The sequence below is a fragment of the Daktulosphaira vitifoliae genome, unplaced genomic scaffold (assembly GCF_025091365.1).
Source record: "Daktulosphaira vitifoliae isolate Bord-2020 unplaced genomic scaffold, ASM2509136v1 Scaffold_5, whole genome shotgun sequence".
NCBI lineage: Eukaryota > Metazoa > Arthropoda > Insecta > Hemiptera > Phylloxeridae > Daktulosphaira > Daktulosphaira vitifoliae.
The window spans coordinates 2,500,798-2,518,436 of record NW_026099576.1 but is presented as its reverse complement, the minus strand read 5'-3'; the positions used below and the strand labels follow the sequence as shown (position 1 = coordinate 2,518,436).

Below are 17,639 nucleotides of genomic sequence, written 5' to 3'. Positions count from 1 at the left end.
TTTCTCAACTTTTAAGTGGCCAAATATTTTTTAGGTTTATTTCCTATCCCTCATAAGGATTAAATTAATTTTTTCAAACAGTAACATACATATTTAACTAGTTTATATAATAAAAAATGATCAAAGAAAATAACTTTTTAATCAGTAGTTTAGTAGTTATGAATATTTTTGTACGTTTGTGGGAGAAGTAGTGTGGCAGAGTGATGTGTAATGATAAAAATAACAAAACCCACACTTCGTCTTAGTAAATATTTAAAAATATTAATAATTTGCTGTTATCGACCAGTTATTTTCTTAATCATATTCAATAATATTGAATATGACTAAGAAAATTATATTATATATTATATTATTATACGAGATAAAAGATAGACCTAAAAAATATTTGACCACTTAAAAATGAAGAAACAAATACTACTTAAATAAGAGTAACGTTGTGTTTATACTATGTTTTTAGCATTTCTATCAAGTTCAAGTCAAATTGTATGAAAATGACTTGCATATTTATATGAAGAACGATATACTACATTGCAGTAACGTAATTACGGGTTGCATTTAGGAGCAATCCTAGAGTCCCAACTGTTAGTTATATACAGGGTTCGGGACTTATAGCAATTAAAATCATCAAAAAAAGCACTATAAAACATAAAAAAAAGCACTCAAATAAGCATTTATAAATAAAAAAATTAATCAAAAAATCCCCAAAATTTTTTTAATTTTCTTTTAAATAATAAAGTACTAAATATTTGTAACTGTGCTGAGTATACTTTTTTAGGACTTAAGGATTAAATACCATTAAAATGAAATTATTTCATTGAAAAAAAATACGGGTATTTAATTAATTTATTCTTTTAATTATAAATTAAAATTAAAAATACAAAAAAAAAATATATACAAAAAATTAATTCTGAAAGAATCAAAATGATGTTTGACTTCGACTTTCAAGTTGAATGACAAGAAATGTTAATTAATATCTTGTTTATGGATTTTTTGAAAAATTAAATATAAATTTGTGTTGATATTCCAGTATGTCACAGCGGTCTAAAAATATTGTTTACCGAGAAATCAATTATAAAAAGGAAATCAACAAAGTACCATACTAGTATGACATTTCATACTAGACCATACCATACTAAACCATAGCTAAAGAAGTTAACGATGCCGAGGACGGCGTTGGCTATCAAATAGATAAGACAACAAAGACAAAACCTTACAAGCAAGGAAGGGAATTGAATTATTTTCCTTATTAGATCTATCAAAAACCGATAAAAAAAACCTGGGTAGGCTGCGTCATAAAGAAAATATTTTAATGTACAAAAACAAGAAACAAGCATTTGTTTTTTATTAAATCATCGAAAAAAGCAGAAAAAACTGAAAATAAGCGTTTTTTGAAAAAATCACCAAAAATAGCAAAAAAAAAGAATTTTCTAGCAAACGCTATAAGTCCCGAGCCCTGGTTATATATTTGCCAATTAAATTACCTCAATAAGTAAAAACAACAGCACAGTGGGGTGGCGGCACAATGGGGTCGTGGCATAGTTGGGTCCAGTTTAGATGATATCTGACAGTGATTAAAATCACTATCATAAAAAATGCTTCGATGCAAATCTGTAGATAGTGTTTAATTAAAAAAAAAAAATGTGTTAAAATAGCATATTTTTGAATACGGTAGCCTTTTGCGCATAGAAGATAGGTCGTCGGGACAAATTTTTTTTTTTTATTTTATAGTACATGAAATAAGCTTTAATTTGATATATGTTTAAAGGACGCAGTATTTCCGGAACATTTTCAAAAGTTAGTTGAAAAAGATCTATGTTTTTTACAATATTTTAAGTTTTGAACGCCACCTATATAAGGGAAAATTGTCCAATTTTAATAAAAAGTATGTCAAATGAAAGATGTACTTATAATGTATTTAGAAAAAAAAAATTTGTGCTGATATATACATTTTTCAAAAAGTTATAGCATTTTTAAGTTGAAAATTTAAAATCGAAAATCGAAAATTTTAACACAAAAATAGTGTTTTTTTAACTACGGCAGCCGTTTAAATGTAGAAGAAAAAGTGTCGGGACAAATTTTTTTTTTTCATTTTATAGTACATAAAATAAGCTTTAATTTGATATATGTTTAAAGGACGCAGTATTTCCGGAACATTTTCAAAAGTTCAGTTGAAAAAGATCTATGTTTTTTACAATATTTTAAGTTTTGAACGCCCCCTATATAAGGGGAAATTGTCCAATTTTAATAAAAAGTATGTCAAATGAAAGATGTACTTATAATGTATTTAGAAAAAAAAAATTTGTGCTGATATATACATTTTTCAAAAAGTTATAGCATTTTTAAGTTGAAAATTGAAAATTGAAAATCGAAAATTTTAACACAAAAATAGTGTTTTTTTAACTACGGCAGCCGTTTAAATGTAGAAGAAAAAGTGTCGGGACAAATTTTTTTTTTTCATTTTATAGTACATAAAAAAAGCTTTAATTTGATATATGTTCAAAGGACGCAGTATTTCCGGAACATTTTCAAAAATTAAGTTGAAAAAGTTAATTTTTGTAAAAAAGTTGCCATTTTAAATCCCCCCCAATAAGCAGGTTAAGTGATAGATTTTCAAAAAAATGATATCAAATGAAAGGTAGATATTTAAGGTTTTAGTATAAAAAAAAATTATGTTGATTTGTTGATTTTTCAAAAAGTTATGGATGTTTTAAGAAAAAAAAGTGAAAAAATTTCGAAAATTAGCGATTTTTAAAATTTGTAATTATTTTGGATATTTCCCCCATTTGCGGGGAACGAGGGAATTTTTTTCAATTTTTGAGGGTAATGTCTTCAACTAGATACGATTTGTGATCTTTTGATGAGTTGTTGAGAAATACCAGTCCAGTGAGAGCTGAGAAAAAGTAGTGACAGACAAAAAAAAAAAAAAAAAAAACACATCATAGTAAAATTAATACCTTCTCCGCTTCACATCGAAGCTAAAAGTCCAAAATATATTGTAGTAATACAAAAATAAGAAAGGTGTTTGGGTATTTTGACCAAGGTTGGATATTTGGAGATTTGGTCCATTCAGGAGCAACGAGGTTCTATCGGGGTTGTAGAGTCCAAGGGTTTAGAACAATAATCCAAGTTGGATGTTAATATTTTTATTTGTGAAGTTTTCTTATATATATTTGAAGATAATGTAAGTTAAGTAGTTAAGTATAGGCTCCAGTTGTTTATCTTTTTTATCAATGCTTCATGTTGAATAGTTAGATCTGGATCTTAGTTTTTATTTTTTTACAGTATTATTAGAACTATTATCTCTTAATAATAGAGTTTTATCTCTTTTATCCACCATAAATCAAAACTTTAAAAATTAAGTTAACTCTTATTTAATTTGATTAATTAATTATAAAAGAACATTAAAATGTGTTTTAGATAAAAGTGAGTTATTTTCAATTGTAATCTTACCTGGTAATTTTTCTTTGTTCTTAGAATAACTTCAGTGACAGTATTGAGTAATAATTGATTAATAAAATTACACAAATTCAATTTTTAGTTTACAACTTTAACGCTCAAGAATTCTGATAAAAATGATCACAATTTTAATGTAATAATTTTTAGTGCGCGATTAGAGATTGCTCTGATTAATATTTTGTATCCCCAAAAAATTATTATTGTCTTGTTCTTACCATGTCATTTTTTATTGATAATTAAACATAAAATATATAAATTATTAAAGATGAATAGCATACAAATCATTGTGACTTTTATATAATGTTAATATAGTTTTTACGATTAAGATTAGGGTTGACACATTACGTTTAATTATTAAGATTAGAGAAAAAATATGATATGTATAATTTATTGATTTCTTCTGGGTAAAGAGTGATTTAAAAAATGATCAATATTATCGATTTAAATAGAACTATTTATTGATTTATGACTAAAAAGTGTAATATAATAGGATTTAACAGTATGCACTTGTTAAATATTTTTCTCAATTATTTATTTAAATTTTTTGTTTGAAAAGAATCATATTCTTTTAAGTATATGAATGTAATGATAAATAGATGTATTAATTTTCTTGATCGAAAAGGTTAAATAAAATACCAGTATTGTGGATACGAACAGAGTAGCCCACTGTGATACCATACAATGATGTAATGAGTATACTACTTTATTATTTAATTCTACAATAATTAATGTGTTATTTAAAAAGTTAAGCCTCATCTATAATTTTGGGTATCCTGTAGACATTTCTATGTTTAGTTGACCACAGATTCTGTGATTTTACCATGACTTTGAATTATATATATTTATAAATTTTGTTTGATCCGCTTAGAAGAGTCCCAAGTTTGTTTAACTGTCGTAGGATTATATAGTAACGCAGAAATATTATTTCGTTTTGGAGGGATTAACGCCCCCCATTAATCTCCCCAAAACTATACTACAGGAAAAAATACATAATAAATTTTCAAGTTGATCAATAAAAATTTTTACTGGCTAATGGTATATTTAGATTAACTTAACAAAAATTTTGATGCGTATAATACGCAGACTTGAAGATTACTCATTATTATGTTATCAACGCATATTATATAGCCACAACAGTATATTTTATGATATAGTTCTTGTTATCAGATAGAATCATCAGTTACTGCTCAATAAAAACCGGCGAATGACGATAGACAATTCTCCCCACCAATCATAGTATTATCTAACCTTAAATACAAATAGCTTTGTAAATAGTTAGTAGCTTAGTTAATAAAATTTACTAATTTGTTACTGTTGTTATTCTATATCTGCATTTTTCTATGATTCTATAGTTAGTTATAGCTGCTTAAGTTTCATTTCATAAAATGCCTTTTTTAAATTTTGATTAAAAAATCTACTACTTTGATTAGTATAAAAAATAAATATCAAATTTAATCTAATGATTTTATTTTGCTTATAAAATTGTGTTTTCACTTATATAAAATGTTGCCAAATGACCAGGTAAGCTTTCTATATATTATATTAAATTTAATATCAAAAAAAATTATTATATGCAAAGTAAATTTTACACTCTTTATAGGGTACATGTAGTCCATCAATTAATAATTTGACTGAAACAGATGCAGAAAATAATACCTTGGAAAATAGTAATCAGCCTAACATGAATTCTTGTAAAAAGAAATCATGGTCTGAGATTCGTCAAACTGTGTGTGATTTTCGTCATCAACTCTCTGCAATTTCAGTATTGTCAATTACTCATATATCTTTTCGACATTTACAAAGTGGAAAGATACGAATTTATTTTCTTAGTGCTCCAGTAAATGAATTTGAAACACTATTGTATGTTGATTTACCAAATCAAGGTATAATAGGCCAGCTTCCATGGCAACCTTTAATTGAATCCAATTTCCCAACCGTTATAATGGGAGGTCGTTATTCACGGGAAGAACAACTTTTATCTGAAAGGAAAAGGTTGACCACTTTTGGCATTACATCATATGAGTTAAATAGTGAATCTGGTAGAATTGTGTTTCCGGCTGCAAGTACATTATTTCATTGTCTTGACAATGAGTATTCGGTAAAGAACTTCGTTCATATTAAAACATATTATTCAGGCGCAGATACAGAATTAATGTATTATCGTTAATTAATTTTTATTTATAAATTTCTTCAATGCTAAGACTGTAAATAAGTATTGATTTTTCAGCAACTAAAAGGCTAGTTTAACCTTAGATAATTTCAAATCAAAATTTTAGTTTATACTATAATGATTTTCTGTTGACTTCTACACTTGTTAAAATAGTATTAATTACATTGGTATTTCTTTGATTATTGAGAAATTATACCTTTCATTGTATTTACTATATCCGTGCCTGGAAATTCTTACTCTTTTTAGATTAATATTAAATTTTATAATTGTTTTTTTTAGAATAGTATGTTGTATCCAACTGAATTAAGGACTAGTGCTACAGGTGCTAAGCTTTCACCTCAAATTTGTCCAAGTAATATTGATCTTATAGCATATGTATGCAATTTTGATATCTGGGTCACACATTTAACTACAGGTGGTGTAAAACAGTATTGACAAATAATTAATAATTATAGAATTAAAATAAGCGTTTATATTAACTTTTATGTATGATAACTGTTTTTTTTAATCTTATTTTTTCATATTCTCATCATACATGTCTATTATGTTCATAAGTTTACAAAATTGTTCTAGTTTTTTTAAGTTTCAGTGATAAATCAAGAGAGTTTTTAGTCTAAATTTTTCATTGTTGAAAATATATCATTGATATTAGATTTGTAGTCTGATTTTTGAAGAATATAGAAAAATAACCATATGTATATCAAAATTAGTTAATTAAAAAAAGTCTTTTAGTCATTAAAAATATTTTATAAATTAAAATTTGACTTTATTAATTATTGACTTTAAATTTATTAGAAATTTTAAAATGAATAGATATAGAAATTCTAGTATTAATATTAGTTTAAACTTATTAAATTATTATAAAAACTGTTTAATAATGAAAGTAAATCTTCTTCTTCTTCCTTGCCTTAAACCCAACTAAACGCTAAATTGTACATTCCCAAACAACAATCATATTATGTCAATTGCCACCGGAATTTCTGATAATATTTTTCTTTTTCTTTGCCTTAATCCCAACTACTTGGGGTCGGCCACCCTTATCCTAAGCTTCCACTTGACACGATCTCCCACATCTTCTACGCTCACATCAGCTGTCCTCAAATCGCATTCAATAGCATCCCTCCATCTCTTTTTTGGTCTTCCTCTATCTCTTCTTCCTTCAACATTCATTTCTATAACTGTTCTTACAGCTTCCGATTCTTCTCTCGTCATAACATGACTAAACTATCTAAGTCTATTTTCTCTCACCTTATCCACGATTGACGCTACACCTATACTCCCTCTTATATGCTCGTTCCTTATTCTATCTTTTCTAGTCACTCCACTCATTCATCTAAGCATTCTCATCTCTGCTACACTCGTTCTCTGCTCTACTTTCTTATCGGCCACCCAACACTCTGAACCATACATCATAGCTGGCCTCACTATAGTCTTGTAGAATTTACCTTTTAGCCTCATTGGAATTTTTTTATCGCATAAGACACGAGACACTTCTCTCCTTTTCAACCACGAACACTTAATTATGTGTCTTACATCCTCGTCAATACCACCACTTTTTTGCACAACTGACCCTAAATACTTAAAACTCTCCACCTCTCCAATCACATTCTTGCCTATTGTCACTGACCTCCTCATTTCACCTACCTTGTGTTCTCCTTTGTCAAACTCGTATTATATACTCTGTCTTACTTCTACTTATTCTTAAACCCTTTTCTTCAAGAGCTGATCACCACACCTAGAGCCTTTGATTAATTTCCTTCCTATTTTCTCCTATTAACACTATATCGTCAGCAAACAACATGCACCACGACACCTCTCCTTGTATTTCTCTAGTAATTTCATCCATCACTATAGAGAATAAGTAAGGGCTTAAAGCAGAATCTTGGTGCACTCCTACTATTACCCAAAAACCTTCTGATATTCCTCCTACGCTTTTTACCCTGGTATAAGTGCCATCATACTATCTTCTATTATATTAATGTACCTTATCGGGACTCCTTTTCTCATTAATGAACACTTTAAAACCTCTCTCGTTACTCTTTCATACGCTTTCTCCAAATCCATAAATACCATACACAGCTTTTTCTTCTTTTCCCTAAACTTTTCTATTAGTTGCCTCATACAAAATACTGGCTCCATTGTTGACTTACCAGGCATAAATCCATTGGTTTTTAGATATCAATGTCTCATTTCTTATTTTCTTATCTATTGCCTTTTCCCAAATTTTCATACTATGACTCATAAGCTTTATGCCTCTATAATTTCCACACTCCTGTATGTCACCTTTACCTTAAATATCTGCACCACAATACTATTCCTTCAGTTATTTGGAATTTTTTCTTCTAATAAGATTTTATTTAAAAGTTCCTTCAACCACATTATGCCAACACCGCCTATTATTTTCCATATTTTTACTGGTACTCTATCTGGTCCTACTGCTTTATTCTTTTTCATTGATCTCACAGCCTTTCATGCCTCTTTCTCACTAATTAAATCTACCAGTCCCTCATTCCACGAGATATCCTCTAATGTCTAATAATAAAAATAAATAGTTGTATTTTTTCATATTATTTATTTGAATTGCAATATGTAGTTTTTAAATATTATCCTTATGATGATTATTTTTTTAATAAGAAATTATAAAACTTAGGCATTAACCTTGATATTCTTAAAATTAAAAGCTAAATAGCTTTTAAGTTATAGGACATATTTAAGTATATATGTTTATAAACTTAAATGCTTATTATTGTCATAAACTTTTGTAGGAATATAAAAATTTTAGAATTAGTATATGATTGTTTCCTAAAAAAATTTAATAAAAACATAAAATGTAAAATAAATATTTCTGCTAAAAATATTAGATATTAGTTATGAATATTAAAAATTAAATCATTAAAAATAATATTTATTATCATTTATGTAGTACTAATTGCCAATTTACAATAAAAAAAAATATTACATTAGTAGGCTTAATTAATAATTTGTATTTTAAAAGGTTTAGTCTTTATAAAAACTTTATAATATAACAGTAATAAGCAAAAAAATGATAATATATTTTATATCTTCTCATAATTGAAACTTTTTGATAAAGGTAGTACTAAAAGATTGACTTTTGCTCATAAAGGAGGACGATGTTTATCAGATGATCCATTAGCAGCTGGAGTACCTTCCTATGTAATGCAAGAAGAATTTAACCGTTATCACGGTTACTGGTGGCAACCAAAAAACCAGTCTGGTAACTATTTTAATAATTTCAAATTAAACCAAATATTTGTATACTACAAATATTTGGTTAACATAATACTTATATTATTTATATTAAAATAAGCAAACAAACTAAAAACAATATTTTTTATTTATTAAAAAATTAGTTTATATTCAAACATTAGCCATAAATATACATACATTTTTTTCTATTTTCAAAAAAGATTCAACTAAATCTAATTTTTAAGAAGTATGAAATTTATTCATATTTCTTAGACTTAAAATTTTCTATTAAGTCATAGATAGATAGATAATTTACCAAGTTCTAAATTAAAATTTTTTATCTTAAATAGGGCTGGGTTGAAAAATACTTTTAATATAATTTTATGTATTTCTAAAAATTTGTGCATAATTATTGAAAAGGAATGTCATATTATGAAGATGAAAAAATTTTTATATAAATTTCTCAGGTTGAAGCAGGGATTCTTTGTTACTTAAAAATGTTTCTTTGTTTTCAATGTTCAATGTTTTTTTTCTTTAACTTTATACTTTTTTTATAAAGAATTACAAAATTTTGTTTTGGATTGCACTGTAATTCTAATACAACTCATATTCCAAATATAGTTAAAAATATTGTAATTGTATTGTATACAAATTTATTAATGGAAATATAAATAGTTTACTTCTTAATTATATAAATTATTTATTATAATTTTTTTCACTTTTCAGAAGATGGGATTTATAGAATATTGTATGAAGAGGTTGATGAGAGTGAAGTTAAAATATTTCATTTCCCTTCATCAAATTCAGCTGGTAGTGGTGAAATTGAACAATATAGGTAATCAAAAAAGTATCTACGATATAATTTTAGGCTTTAATAAACAACAATATGTGTATAAAATTTATTGAAATTATAAAGACATAGATTTTGGCTAGTACATTTTAATATATATAAATTTTTTTTGTTTTTAATATATTTATTGATAAAAATTTTAAAAAATGTGTTTTTTGAATGAATTATTATGAATAACACAAAACGTTTTGAGAATAAGCTTATATTAGCTGCAATAAAAAAAATATATGTATCAAATTTATGATCAAATATCATTATTGAAAACCCCTAAATTCAGGAGATACTAAAAGTTAATTTTTATATTAATCATTCATATATAAACTTTAATTTTTTATTTTATATAAATGCTATAATTTCTCTGCATTCAATAATAACAAAATCTCATTTTGCATATAGAAAGTATTTCTGTAAATGATAAATTACATTTTTCCAAATATTAAAATATAGTATTATGTTTTGTAATTTATGATATGATAACTTTAAGGTTCCCTCGAGCTGGAACTGCCAATTCAAAATCAAATTTAAAATTAGTTGAATTCAAATTAGATGAAGAAAATCAAATAATTTCAGTAAGAAATTTAGAACTTCAATATCCTATAGCACACATGTTTCCTTGGATGGAGTACTTGGTTAGAGTTGGATGGACACTAAATGATAATTTGTGAGTATATAAATAAATTTGTTATTTATACATAATATGGGCAAATAAAAATTTATGATTAGTTTAATAATTAAAGAATAAGTGTATAAACAGCAAAAATATTGATGAAAATTGTTAAGCACAAACAGTAGGTAAAAGTATAAAATAGTAAAAACAAAGACACAAAAAAACATTCATCATATCTAAATATTTGTAGATAAAAAAATGTAATAAATATGCATAATATAAACCTCAATGAGTAATAAGTAATTATTATACATGAACTTACATACTAAAAATTGACAATTTAATTTAACAAAATAGCTAAATGACAGCTCAATTGTATAAATTACAAAGAGTAATTGAAATTATGAGTACTACTTGCAATGTGCATTATATGTAAAAGGTGGAAATGAAGGAAATAATTTATAGTTAACAAAAGTATAAAAAAGGAGCAGTAAATAAGTATGTCGAACAGGAACATGAAAATTTAACTTCAAAATGGGAATAGGGGAATCTTTATTAATAATATGATTTTATTGATATAAACTAATTAAATTTGATATAAAGTTAGAATATTTAGTTTGTAAAGTAATTTTTGTTTTTAAATCAATGATGAATATTTTGCATTGTATTTTTAAGAAGGCTGTATCTTGAAAAAATTTGTGTTGAGATAGATGACTTACAAGTTTAGATTGTAAGGTTTCAGCTAAAACAAGAGGCTTACTATTTATTCACTGCCCAGGAAAACACTAGACAGTGACTTAATAGCTGAGCCAAGCAAGAAAAGTTCTGGTTGATGGAGTTACTAGGTTTTGAGTTAAGAAAAAAAAATAAATATTAATAAAATAAGGGAAGAATAGAAAGAGAAAAAAAAGGTACATTGTCTTCTTATTTAATTATAAAGACATAAAAAGTATTGTTATGTGTTACATTGTTTTTAGTATTTGTTTATACTTTAATTTTTAATTACATGTGCAATTAAGGTGGTTGATTTTAGTTAAAAGATGCTTTTATTACAATAACTAAAATGCATAAAACAACTCAAAAAAGATGACAATAAAAATAAATTTATTTAGCACATTAGCACAACAAAATAAACCAGATGGCTTCAGTTGCCAAATAGCAACGGAATAATACAGCAATGAAAAAAAAATTTTCATACATATAATAAATTTCACAGGCAATAGTTGCCGATTAAACAAACAGAAAAACACAAATACTTAGCAATTTTAATTTGATTTACCTAGTTATTTTTATACTTAAAGAAATAACTTTTTTTATTAAGTAATTGATTATTTATCTATTTAGGTTGTTAATTGTTTTAATACTATGTCTAAAAATTGTTAAATTAATAAATAAATTATTTTTAGAATTTGGCTAGAAATATTGGATCGTAGACAACAAAGACTAGAACTAGTTATTTTATCAGTTGATAATTTTGTTGAGCTCGGATCTCCAAATTTGACTAGTACAACACCATCATTAACTTATTTTATCCCGCCACAAGTCATTTACTCTCAAACATCTAATATCTGGGTGAATGTATGTATCTCTATTTTAAAAAATAAAAATTTTTAAAATATGTTTTGGTTGTGTTTATTAAGTTAATTGTCTGTATTAATAAAATAAAAATAGTAATATTAAAAAGCATTATTTGTTTTAGGTTCATGATTTATTGTACATTTTTCCAATAACTAATAATGGAGAGGTAACAATTATTTGGGCCACTGAAGATACTGGATTCAGACATTTATATTTAATTACCAGTGTAATCACAAGAATAGCAAATGAAAATGGACTGCATACCATTGATCCAAGTGAAAGTAAAAATAAAAATTTAATTTAAAAATTGTTTATAAAAAAATTAAATATTACAATTACACCTTATAATATTGAAGGAAGTTTAATAATTATTGAAAATATTAATTTTCAAAATTATTTTTGTCTAAAACATTACATTGAAATAATCAAAATGGTTTTTACTAGTACACTGAATATTTAAAACAAATTATTTATGTAAAACTCAATTATTTTTAAAGTTTGATGTTGAATTGCAAACTGTTATCTTGTATCAATTATTTTAATTTGAAAAACTGTATAAAAAATCTGTTTTTTAATAAAAAATCCATTTCTTAATTCTGTTGTTATTGAAATAAATTACTCATAATTCACTTAATTAATTGAAAATTAAAATAATATTTATATGTTTATTTTTTCAAATGGCAATATTTATAGTTAATTGGCTCATTAAGTAGATAATGTAGGTGTATAAAATTAATTTTTTTTTATCATCAGAGATGAAAATATAATTTTCTAAACCAAATAAAAAATTATTTAAGGTCTAAATACTTCAATTATATTTTCCTTTTAAACATAAATAACTAAATAGAAATTATTACTATAATTTTTTTTTTTTGAATTATTTATAGTAATATAAATGCAAAAAGTTGTGATTTTAATCATATTTTGAGCTTATCTTGTAAATGTACTGTTAATAGTAGTTTTATACATTTTTGACAAGATATTTATCTAAATAATACCATTTTTTAAATCCTTAGAAAATTTCTTAATAATAGGAAATTATAAGTATTAAAAATAGCTGCACTTACACTTCTCTTCCAGACTTTAATTTAAATTATTAATAACTTCCAAAATATTGGTTCTAAGTTGTTATGAATTAGTTATAATCAGATAACATCATTAGATCATTATCTAATAAATAAGGTAGTTAGTTTTAGTTTTAGTTATTAAAAAACTACCCACCCATGTACTCAGATCTGTAGGTCTATTGTGCGCACCTCATTCGAATGATAGTAATTTGGTTTCTTTATCTAATTGTCCTCACCAAAATATTGTTACCATTATAAAATATACCTAACGTTATAGAGTATAATTTGTTTTTCACAACCCATTCTATTCTTACATAATTGAAATAATTTCGAGATTTATTAATTGTGATGTACTTCCTCATTTCATCTCTTAATTAATAAAGATGTTAATTTAATTTTTTTAAATGGAATTAAATTGTAGTAATGATTTTATATTGTAATAGGGAAGTTATAAAATTGAAATGTAGGTTGGAAAAGAATCAAGGGTATAACTATTTACAGCATAAGTCATTTCATGATGTTCTCCTCCTCTTGTCATAGTAAAAAAATATGTGAATAACTCGCAAACTACTACTCCTAAAATTGTTATTGATCTATCATTTTCTTAATTAGATTGTCTTCCATTGTGTAACCTAGTTAAATATGTATGTTGGCATTAAAAAAAATAAAGTTGACACCTTTATAATTTATGTGTATGCATCTAAAAAAGGTCACAAAAAATATTCCAAAAATTGTTTATATTTTGTAATCGAGTGGGTTATAAATTATGCATAGCCAGATTCTTTTAATGTTAGCCACTTAATATCTCTTGAAATAATAATTGTGTTAAGAAAATAACTTTTGATAAATTTAGTTCCATATATTTCTTGATTAATTAAATGTTAATTACTTTTTAATTAATCCATTATGTTTTATAAGGGATTAACTTTATTTTAACAAAGATTTTAACAATAGTGATATTAATTACTGTCAAATATCAATCCTTACTGGAGTTCACCATGATTCCCACTATGTCGGGTTTTGACTGAACTGATAATTTTTTATAAAATACATTATGTATTAATAATGATTTTTAATTTGAAAAATTTAATAGGAAGTTTTTATTTTATTTCAGATAATATGATGACATCTAAATTAGCACTTACTAGTGGAAATTGGGAAGTTTGTGGTAAAGGCCTTTGGATTGATTTAGAGTATCAAATTGTTTACTTCATGGCAGTCAGAGAATCACCATTAGAAAAACATTTGTATGCTGTTTCATTAAAAAATCCGGGAAATATTAAATTGCTCACTAAACCAGGATATTCATATGAAATTGATATTGATAAAGTATAAAACCTATTATAATTAATTTAAACATCAAAGATTTAAATTTTAATCTATTAGTATTGGCTTATTAAATTAGAATTGTGAGGTTTGTGTAGCTGTGTACAGTAATATAAGGATACCTCCATCTTGTCAAGTTTTTCGATTAGAACATAGTGATATGACTATTGAAGGAATACATTTGCAATCATTAGGATTTTTAGTTGAAAAAAATGGTAAAATTATTTAAAAAAAAATATTTTTCTATTGATTTTTTAACTGTTTAAATTAATTTATGTTTCAAAATTAGAAGTGAACAGTGTATTACAAAGCCCTACTCTAATAACACATAAAATTAATTCTGGCGATGTTTTATTTGCCATGGTATTTAAGCCACATAAATTTGTTGCTGGAAAAAAATACCCTACTGTTCTTCATGTTTACGGTGGGCCAGAAGTTCAACTCGTTACCAATACATATAAAGTAATTTCATATGATTTAAATGTAGTATAAGGAAGAATTCTAAATGTTCATAAGAAAAATTTAAATTTCTTACAAATTTGATAAGTTTTACAAAAAACTATAGTTGAAAGGCAATAAATTTGAAAGAAAATCTTGTTTAGTTTGTTAAATTTTATGAATAACACATCAATATTCTCTGATATTTTTCGTATTTGCACCACTAAACAATTTACTCCTATTTTTTACAAGATTTTAATTTTGTTTCAGGGTGCAAGACATATAAGGATGCACATGTTAGCATCTCAAGGTTATGTTGTTGTTGCTATAGACTCTCGAGGATCTAGACACAGAGGTTTACAATTTGAAAGTCATTTGAAAGGAAGACTTGTTAGAATTTTTGGATGTTTCATATTGTCTTAGTTCATTATACTAAATTATTTACTAATTATTTTTAATTTTATTTATAGGGAACGGTAGAACTATCTGATCAAATTGAAGTATTACAGTGGTTATCTGAATATTTAGGATATATTGATATGAATAGGTTGGCAATACATGGATGGTCATATGGTGGATATTTGAGTCTTATGGGTCTAGCCACTTATTCAAATATCTTTAAAGTAGATCAAATTAGTTTTGTTATTTTTTACCCATGTTTTATTATTATTATTTATGATATAATTTTGAAGGTGGCAATAGCTGGCGCTCCCGTTACATCTTGGACTATGTATGATACAGGTTATACCGAGAGATATATGGATTTACCCCAACATAATTCTGTTGGGTATATGAATGGATCTGTTTTAAGTTATGTTAGTCGTTTACCAGATGAGTAAGTTCACTTACTTAATCACTTAAAAATGTTGTTTTATGTGTTGAAAAATTTCTGTTCTCAACTGTTTAGAGAAAACAGACTTCTAATCATACATGGATTAATAGATGAAAATGTTCATTTTTCACATACAAGTTTGTTAATTAATACACTAGTAAGATATGGTAAACCTTATCAACTTCAGGTATATATTTTTAATTATATATGAAATAGTTTCAGTTAGGCATTTTGTTTTTAATGTACATCTAACATATGAATACTTTTTCATTGATTAAAGTCATAGTATAAATTGAAAAAAAAATCAGTCATTAGATATTTCAAGGTTTGAATTAATATACTATTTTAATAATTATTTTTATAAAACTGTAAAATAACAATTGTAAAATTTTTTTTAGCTTCGATGCGAAGCTGAGAAGGTATTGGTTTTACTATAATGTGATTTTTTTGTCTGTTACCACTTTCTCAGCTTTCACCGAACCAATTTCCTTAACTATATGTCAAATTATCACAAATCGTATCTAGTCGAAGACATTACTCAAAAATTGAAAAAATTTCTCTCATTCCCCTAAATTGGGGAAATCTCCAAAAAAATTACAAATTTAAAAATCCCTAATTTACGAAAAATTTTCAATTTTTTTTAATTAAAACTGCCATAACTTTTTCAAAAATGAACAAACCAATACATTTTTTTTTTATAGATGCATGATATCTTTACCTATCATTTGGTATATTTTTTTTATAAATCTGACCCTTTACCTGCCCACAGAGGGGGATTTAAAATGACAACTTTTTTAACTTAAATTTTGAAAGTGTTCTGGAAATACTGACACTTTTATATATATCTTAAATTAAAGCTTTTGTAATATACTTTATTATGGAAAAAGAAAAATTTCAGATTTTTATAATGCTATAACAATTTTTTTATGATAAATACTATGTATTTATTTACCTCTTTCATTGGACATACTCTTTTTTAAAATAAAACCATTTCCCTTTATATATTTATATATTATAAATAAATATAATTATATATTTATTCATATATTACACTTATAAATCATAAAACTTGTAATCAGGAAATAAATAAGGAAATAGGATATCATGTAGCATTTGGAATAATCCAACAATTTTTTAAAATTAAAAACTACAGATTTGCATCAAAGTGTTCTTTATGATAGTGATTTTAATCATTGTCAGATATTATTATAGTTGAGCCAAATATGCCACGTCCTCACTGTGTTGCTTTTTTTTTCTTTTACTATATTTATTGCTTTAAAAGTTTTTTTTGTTATTTTATTTTGTTCTAGATTTATCCTAATGAACGACATAGCCTAAGAAGTTTGGATGCTACCAAACATTATGACACAACATTTTTATCATTTTTGCAAAATTATTTATAATTGAAACTAAAATGATTTAAGTAAATTTACGATCTTATATTTTAATTAGCTCTTATAATTTTAGCTTATTTAGTTTTTTTTTTTTTTTGAATATTTTGTTTTATTATAACTTTTCAATACTAATAAGCTTTTCTTAGTTATTTTTGTGAAACTCAAACATGTCTTTAGCATAAAAACATATTATCATAAAATAAAAAATCAATTTTATTTATTTATTTTTTTATATAATTAAATAATTATTGTATATTTAATAATTTATTATTTTTTATATATTTTTAAACTGTACTTAAGAATTAAACAATATGGAATTATGCTGTGATTTTGTTTTATTTAAATGATTATTATTATAATATGTAAATATAGTAACAATAATAGTAATTTATTTAATTATTAATATATAGTTATGTATAATATCCCACAATATAGTATTGTAATTACATATTTTTATTTATTTTTAACAATAGTGAAATTAGTGACTAAGATATGTCACTATGAATACATTTTCAGTATTGTTAATATGTAATGTATATTAAAATATTTTTTAGTTGGCCTACTTTGTTGTAAATTTGTTTCTTTTTCACCAACTAAAATTTTATGTTGAAATTGAATATCAAATTTTTTTTAATTCCCTAAATTTTAGCTTAGATGCGAAGCTGAGAAGGTATTAATTTTATTATGATGTGTTTTTTTTTTTTTTTTTTTTTT

At 25.0% G+C, this 17,639-nt stretch overlaps 1 protein-coding gene across 1 annotated transcript; it reads left to right on the top strand.

Moving 5' to 3' along the window:
- The first annotated feature begins 4,727 nt into the window (after positions 1–4,727).
- On the top strand, positions 4,728–17,371 carry LOC126906944 (dipeptidyl peptidase 9). The gene is made up of 16 exons (XM_050687899.1): positions 4,728–4,977; positions 5,057–5,554; positions 5,906–6,041; positions 8,718–8,861; positions 9,560–9,668; positions 10,168–10,344; positions 11,697–11,868; positions 11,990–12,149; positions 14,050–14,264; positions 14,341–14,476; positions 14,551–14,723; positions 14,970–15,089; positions 15,170–15,322; positions 15,392–15,534; positions 15,607–15,718; positions 16,842–17,371. Exons 1-16 carry the CDS (start codon positions 4,960–4,962, stop codon positions 16,932–16,934), a joined length of 2,559 nt encoding a protein of 852 aa, XP_050543856.1. The 5' UTR covers positions 4,728–4,959; the 3' UTR covers positions 16,935–17,371.
- The last annotated feature ends 268 nt before the right edge of the window (positions 17,372–17,639 follow it).